The sequence below is a fragment of the Calidris pugnax genome, unplaced genomic scaffold (assembly GCF_001431845.1).
Source record: "Calidris pugnax isolate Ruff unplaced genomic scaffold, ASM143184v1 scaffold187, whole genome shotgun sequence".
NCBI classification, from domain to species: Eukaryota; Metazoa; Chordata; class Aves; order Charadriiformes; family Scolopacidae; genus Calidris; species Calidris pugnax.
This window is the reverse complement of record NW_015090969.1, coordinates 2,398,944-2,405,753: the sequence shown is the minus strand read 5'-3', so window position 1 is coordinate 2,405,753 and position 6,810 is coordinate 2,398,944. Positions and strand designations below refer to the sequence as shown.

Genomic DNA, 6,810 nt, shown 5'->3' with positions numbered 1-6,810 from the left:
TGCCGTGCCCCCCGGCTCGGCCAGCAGCCCAGGGGTTAAGGGGGCGAGGAGGTTCGGGTCACTTCCCCCGGAGCTTTAGGAGGAAAGTTCCCTCCCGCCGGCGCTGAGCTGGCGGAGCGGAGAGCCCCGCAGCTGCCTGCGCGCAAGGAGGGCGCAAGGAGGGCGCAGGGAGGGCGCAGGCAGCGCGCAAGGAGGGCGCAGGCAGCGCGCAAGGAGGGCGCAGGCAGCGCGCGGTCCTGAGTGCCCCGATGGGGACGGGGCGGGCGGGACCCCCCTCGGAACTCCCCCCGTGGCCCCTCGCTCCCCGCGGCTGAGCGCAGGAAGGTGAGTGGGGGACCGGAGGGGGGGGGCAGACCCGAACCGGGAGTCCCCACCCCGGGAGCTTGGGCCAAGCCGGGGAAGGGGCCGTGTGGGTGCGTGAAGGGGCCGGCACGGAGCCGTGGGGTCCGTGTGCGGGGGGGGTTACAGAGGACGTGTGTGTTGGGGAGGTTCTTGGGGGGGGCTGTCCACGGGGGTGCATGGGGTTATGGGGCTGTGGGCTGTGTGTGCATATGAGGTTATGGGGCATGTGGGGCCAGAGCCTCCGGGGAGCTGTGTGTCCCACGCCCAACATGTGTGCCCTGTGTGTGGGATGTGGGACACGGGACACGCGTGTGCGCCACCTTCCAGGGCTCCACGGAGGAGGGGGCCTGTGTGCATTGGGGTGGGGGTGTGTGGGGTGGTGCAGGCAGTCTGGGGAGGAGGCTTTGCTGGTGTGAAGGGGGGAGAAGTGTGTGAGGGGGCCAGTGCTGGGGCGAGCTGGGGTGGGTGCCCACCATGGCCAAAGGGGTCCTGGGGTAGGGGGGGGAGCCAGGGCAGGTGGGGGCACAGTGTGCCCGTCGGAGCAGGACGGAGGGTGTGCGGGGTGGCCAGCACCCTCCTGGCTGGCTGTGGCCCCCAGCCCCAAGGGGCTTGGTCATGGTCCAGCCGTGATTTGGCGTAGGCTGGTCCCCAAACCCCATGCCTTTGGCCAAGGGGAGGGCAGAGAGTGGGGCAGGTGAGGGGACAGCCATGCTCTGCAGGGCAGGGGTGTCCTGGGAACGCCGCAGCATGCCGGGGCCGCTGTGCCAGGAGCAGTGATGCCAGCAGGTGCCACTGGGTGCTGCCGAGAATGGGGCACGGTTCCCTGAGGACACGGCTCGGCCTCGCCCCGGCCGTGCCTCCACCAGCAGAACGTGCCCGTGTCACCCCGCGGAGAGATCAGATCCTGGGAAAAGGAGTTTCTGTTCCCGGTTTGAGACCCGGCGCCTCCCTGTCCCCACCCTGTCCCTCACGGGGACTTTGCTCCTCGGCTTCTGCTGTGCCCCCGCTGACACCCCAGCCCGGGGGACCCCTGGCAGACCTCCTGGGGGTGACCCACAGGGTCTGGGGGGGCTTGGGCTGCTTTCCCTGCCAGGGCAGAGCTCTGGGGGGAAGCATGTGCCCCCACCCCCCGTGACAGTGCCCCAGCCCTGGAGGGTTTGCATGGCTCCCCCAACGGCCGGGGGGTCTGCGCCGCGGGGTGCAGGTGAGGCTGCGTCCGTGGGACCCTCTGTCCCCCAGCCCCGTGCTGTGCCGGTCGGGACCCCCAGCTGGCCCGGGCCGTGGCTGGTGGGAGGACCGAGTGTGGCCCCATGGCATGTGCAGGCTGCTGGGTGCCACGGGCCACAGGCACGTGCCTGCTGGGGTGGGCCCACGGAGCCCGGAGTTTGACCCCCGTGTGTGGGCCTGGCCATGCGACCTTGGACTTTGCGAGGGCTGCGGGCAGGGCGGGCTCCCCGGCTCCACCCGGACCCCCCGCGGCTTCCCCTTCCCGCTCTGCCCCCCTGCTCCGTGGGGCAGCCTGGCGGGGGGCAGCCCAGCCAGCGTGCCTGCCCGCCGTGCCCCCAGCCCCAGCAGCAGCAGGTGCCTCACAGGCGGAGGGGCAGCCGGGACCCCCTGGCAGTGGCACAGACCCTGTGGAGGGCAAACATGGCGACACTGAGCCAAAGGCCGGGCTTGGGTACCAGGCTCCTTGGCGAGGTGGGGACGTGGCCGCCGGCTGTGACCACCCGCTCTGTCCCTCCTTTTGCAGGGCCCAGCGCTTGGGAGGGACCCCCGGAGTCCTGGCCCATGGCCTGTGCCCACTCCCATCCAGCCCATCCCTGAGGGTGCAATGCCCAGCTGCCTCCCGCCATAGTGGCACGGGGTGTCAGTGCTCGGCAGGGCCAGGAGGAGGGCGGGCAGAAAGCTCATCCCGGGGCCCTCTGCCCCCCCGAGCCTCATGGTAGTTTAATACTTCACCCATTAACTTGGACTAATAAACCTCGTGGGAGCAAGAGGCTAAAAGCCGTGCCAGGCGGGCAGCCCCTCCTGCGCGAGCACTGCTCCCACAGCACAGCCATGGCAGCCGGCTTCTTCATCAGTAAGACCGTGGGCATCGTGGCCATCGTGCTGGGCGTGGGGGCCGTGGCCACCATCATCGCGCTCTCGGTGGTGTATGCCCAGGAGAAGAACAAGGTGACGGACACTGGCAACACCGAAACCACCACCACGGCCACCACCACCACGGCCACCACCACCACCACGCCCGACCCCAGCCTGCCCTGGAACCGGTGGAGGCTGCCAACAAATCTGATGCCAGAGCTCTACGAGGTGACCCTGCAGCCCTTCCTGAAGCCCGATCTCAACAACATGTACATCTTCAAGGGCAACAGCAGCGTGGTCTTCGTCTGCAAGGAACGCACCAACCTCATCCTCATCCACAGCAACAAGCTCAACTACACCATGCAGGGGTCCTTCATGGCCTCGCTGGAGGCGGTGGACGGCTCCAGCGTCCCTCGCATCACCAAGACCTGGCTGGTGCCCCTCACCCAGTACCTGGTGGTGCAGCTGGATGGTGAGCTGCAGCAGAACCAGCGCTACCGGCTCTCCAGCAGCTTCACCGGGGAACTGGCCGACGACCTGGCTGGCTTCTACCGCAGTGAATACGTGGATTCCGGCGAGACGTAGGTGGAGGGCAGGGGGGTGAGGAGCTGGGCTGGGGATGGCGGGGGACACCGGGCAGGTTTGGGGCTTCTCTCCCACTGGGGTGGGTGTGGGGAAGTCTCTGTGACCCCTGTGTCCCCGCATCACCCCAGAGAGGAGGGGATGGGGGAGCGGGCAGGGTGGAGGGAGCTGGGGGGATGCCAGCCCGGCAGACGACCGCTGGCAGTGATGGGGTTTGCTTGCAGGAAGGTGGTGGCCACCACGCAGATGCAGGCGGCTGACGCGCGGAAAGCCTTCCCCTGCTTTGATGAGCCAGCCATGAAAGCCAACTTCTCGGTGACGCTGATCCATCCCTCCGACCACAGCGCCATTTCCAACATGCCTGCCAAGAGTGAGTGGGGTGGGGGGAGCCCCGGCGGGGGGGTCCAGGGGCCTGGCAGGGCTGCGTGGTGACCCCCCTGCCCCCCGCTCCCCGCAGGAAGCCAGCAGGTGGTGATAGACAAAGAGAATTGGACCATCACCGAGTTTGAGACCACCCCCAAAATGTCCACCTACCTGCTGGCCTTCATCGTCAGCCAGTTCAACTACACGGAGAACAAGTCAGATAATGTGACGGTAGGCTGGGGATGGGGGGCACCCCCACCTGCCCGGGGGGTCTGAGCCTGGGCAGCAGCTGAGCCCCACCTCTCTCCCCTCCAGATCCGCATCTGGGGCCGCCCCAAGGCCATCGCCGAGAAGCAGGGCGACTATGCCCTCCAGGTGACTGGCCCCATCCTCAAGTTCTTCGAGGGGCACTACAAGACACCGTACCCGCTGCCCAAGTCCGGTGGGTGCCGCGGGGTGGCCAGGTCTCCGGGGGGAGCTGCCTGCCATAGGCGGGGGGTGGGCATCCTGGCAGCATCGTGCCAACAGGACCCCTCTGTCCCCCAGACCAGGTCGGCCTCCCCGACTTCAACGCGGGGGCGATGGAGAACTGGGGGCTGGTGACCTACCGGGAGAACTCCCTGCTCTTCGACAACAACTTCTCCTCCATTGGCAACAAGGAGCGGGTGGTCACTGTCATCGCCCATGAGCTGGCCCACCAGGTAGCCACTGGCCCCCCGCTCGCCCTGCCTGCCCTGCCGGCTGGTGTGGCCGGGCTGACGGGGTGCCATGCTCCCCTTGGCAGTGGTTCGGGAACCTGGTGACACTGAAGTGGTGGAACGACCTGTGGCTGAACGAGGGCTTCGCCTCCTACGTGGAGTACCTGGGTGCCGACTCGGTTGAGAAATCCTGGAATATCGTGAGTGCTGGGGCCGGCGGGCAGGGGGTGCAGGCGCCCTCTCTGCCCCGCCGGGGGCTTGCCCTGCTGCCCGGAGGGTGCAGGCAGGGCTGAAGTGAGTGCTGGAACCCCCCCTGCTCCCCGCAGAAAGACCTGATGGTGCTCAACGAGGTGTACACGGTGATGGCCACGGATGCCCTGGCCAGTTCCCACCCCCTTTCCTTCCCCGAGGCGGAGATCAACACCCCGGCCCAGATCAGCGAGGTCTTTGACAGCATCGCCTACAGCAAGGTGGGTGCACAGGGGGTCCTGGGGCGGTGGGGTGGGCTGGGGGGTGCCCCACGCACCCAGGGGTCTCTCACCCACTGTCTCCGCAGGGAGCATCAGTGCTGCGGATGCTCTCCGACTTCCTCACCGAGGACATCTTCAAGGAGGGGCTGCAGGTGAGGGGGACACCGAGCCCCAGCGTGGGGTGGGTGGCCCATGGCAGGCCCCTCCCCGGGTGTTCTGGGGGTGTCCTGCCCCCTGGACCTGCCCCTGCCCACGCGTCTCTCCTGGTGCTCTCCCACAGTCCTACCTCCACACCTTTTCCTACGGAAACACCGTCTACAAGGACCTTTGGGATCATTTGCAAACGGTAGGAGGGGGACGGCTGCTCCCCACAACCCAGCCCCTTCCCTGGCTCTGGGGGGCTGCCGGTGGGACGGGGTCCCCGACCCTCATGGCCCCGTGCCCCACGGCCCCGGTGACCCGTGGCACTGCCCTCCTCACAGGCCGTCACCAAGAACAATGTCTCGCTGCCCAAATCCATCAGCGACATCATGGACACCTGGACGCTGCAGATGGGCTTCCCTCTGGTGACCGTCAACACCCTCACCGGGGCCATCGAGCAGAAACACTTCCTGCTGGACCCCAACTCTGTGGTGGACAGACCCTCCACCTTCAAGTGAGTGGGGTGGGGGACACCAGGGGCGGGGGACTGGGGGGGGCCAGGGCTGGTGCTACGACCTGTCTGTCCCCCCCGGCACAGCTACACCTGGATTGTCCCCATCACCTGGATGACAAATATGACGACTGCGGCCACTGGGGACAGGTACTGGCTGACCAAAAAATCAGGTATGGCGCGTCCTGACCGGGCTGGGAGTGGGGGTCTTGCTGCCACCTCCCCTGCCCTGGCAGAGGATGAGGGGGGCTGAGCCTGGCCTCCTTCATGGTTGGGGAGCAGCTCCATCAGACCCTCCTCTCCCCCTCCCAGATACCAACGATACCTTCAAGGTGGGCAGCAACAACTGGCTCCTGCTGAACCTGAATGTCAGTGGGTATTTCCGTGTCAACTACAACCAGGAGAACTGGGAAAATCTCCTCACCCAGCTCTCCAGGGACCACCGGGTACGTGGGGCCAACCAGGGCCAGGGCGGGTACGTGGGGCCAACCAGGGCCAGGGGGTGGCCTGGGGGTGGACCCCACCCCACACACCCCAAGCACCCTGCTCGGGGCTGCCCTGAGACATCAATTCTGCCCTCTCTCAGAGCATCCCCGTGATCAACCGTGCCCAGATCATCGATGATGCCTTCAACCTGGCCAGGTGAGCTGTGCCGGGTGCCTGCTGAGGGCCAGGGGGGCCAGTGGGGTGGGTGTCCCGGGAGCTGACACTGCCCTCACCCCTCGCAGGGCCAAGTACATCAACGTGACCTTGGCCTTGGCCACCACGCAGTTCCTGAGCCGGGAAACAGAGTACATGCCCTGGGAGGCAGCGCTCAACAACCTCCAGTACTTCCAGCTGATGTTTGACCGCAGCGAGGTCTTCGGGGTGATGACGGTGAGCGGTGCCACCCCCTCCCAGCCCCTGCCCCAAACAGGGGCGAGGGACTGGGGCTGCCCCCAGAGCTGGGGTGGGGGGGGCTGCTGCTGGTGCCAGCAGGCGCTGACTGCCCTCCTGCCCCCCAGAAATACATAAAGAAGCAGGTGACCCCCCTCTTCAACCACTACAAGGATGTCACCAACAACTGGGTCAACATCACCCAGGACCTGATGGATCAGTGAGTGCCACAGGCCTGGGCGGGACCCCCAGGGTCACCCTGGCCGCAGCAGGACGGTCACCCCGGTGTGTGCTGGGGGGCACCGGCCAGTGGGTGCCTGACCGGTCCCCAGCCCCACATGGCCCCTTCTCTCCTCAGGTACAACGAGATCAATGCCATCAGCACGGCCTGCTCCTACGGCATCACCGAGTGCCAGGACCTGGCCACCAAATACTACGAAGAATGGAAGAACACCAGCATTAACAAGTGAGTCCCCAGGGTGTCCCGCTGCCACCACGGTGGGCGACCAGCCCACCAGGGGCTCCCAATGAGATGGTTCTTCTCTCCTGCAGGATCCCCCCAAACCTGCGCTCCGCCATCTACTGCAGCATCGTGGCCACGGGCGGGGAGGAGGCCTGGGACTTCATCTGGGAGAAGTTCCGAAATGCCACCGTCGTGTCTGAGGCTGACAAGCTCCGCACCGCCCTCTCCTGCAGCCCCCAGCCCTGGATCCTCAACCGGTGGGTGGAGGGTCCGGGGGGGGGG

At 66.9% G+C, this 6,810-nt stretch overlaps 1 protein-coding gene across 3 annotated transcripts in view; it reads left to right on the top strand.

Annotated features, from left to right (window-relative positions):
* The window catches only part of ANPEP (alanyl (membrane) aminopeptidase), a 9,595-nt gene that overhangs the window by 1,508 nt on the left and 1,277 nt on the right, over positions 1–6,810 (top strand). The window contains exons 1-18 of one of the 3 annotated variants that reach the window (XM_014952671.1): positions 174–324; positions 2,093–3,005; positions 3,231–3,376; positions 3,464–3,600; positions 3,685–3,811; positions 3,916–4,070; positions 4,154–4,267; positions 4,394–4,537; positions 4,624–4,689; positions 4,818–4,883; positions 5,020–5,192; positions 5,277–5,362; positions 5,502–5,635; positions 5,776–5,831; positions 5,918–6,065; positions 6,194–6,285; positions 6,424–6,531; positions 6,618–6,785. In XM_014952671.1, coding sequence (XP_014808157.1) covers positions 2,401–3,005; positions 3,231–3,376; positions 3,464–3,600; positions 3,685–3,811; positions 3,916–4,070; positions 4,154–4,267; positions 4,394–4,537; positions 4,624–4,689; positions 4,818–4,883; positions 5,020–5,192; positions 5,277–5,362; positions 5,502–5,635; positions 5,776–5,831; positions 5,918–6,065; positions 6,194–6,285; positions 6,424–6,531; positions 6,618–6,785 — 2,525 coding nt within the window. In that variant the 5' untranslated portion in view covers positions 174–324; positions 2,093–2,400. Of the gene's footprint in view, positions 1–173; positions 325–883; positions 3,006–3,230; positions 3,377–3,463; positions 3,601–3,684; positions 3,812–3,915; positions 4,071–4,153; positions 4,268–4,393; positions 4,538–4,623; positions 4,690–4,817; positions 4,884–5,019; positions 5,193–5,276; positions 5,363–5,501; positions 5,636–5,775; positions 5,832–5,917; positions 6,066–6,193; positions 6,286–6,423; positions 6,532–6,617; positions 6,786–6,810 lie in introns of those variants that run through there. The other 2 variants (XM_014952673.1, XM_014952672.1) reach the window with 2 other exon arrangements.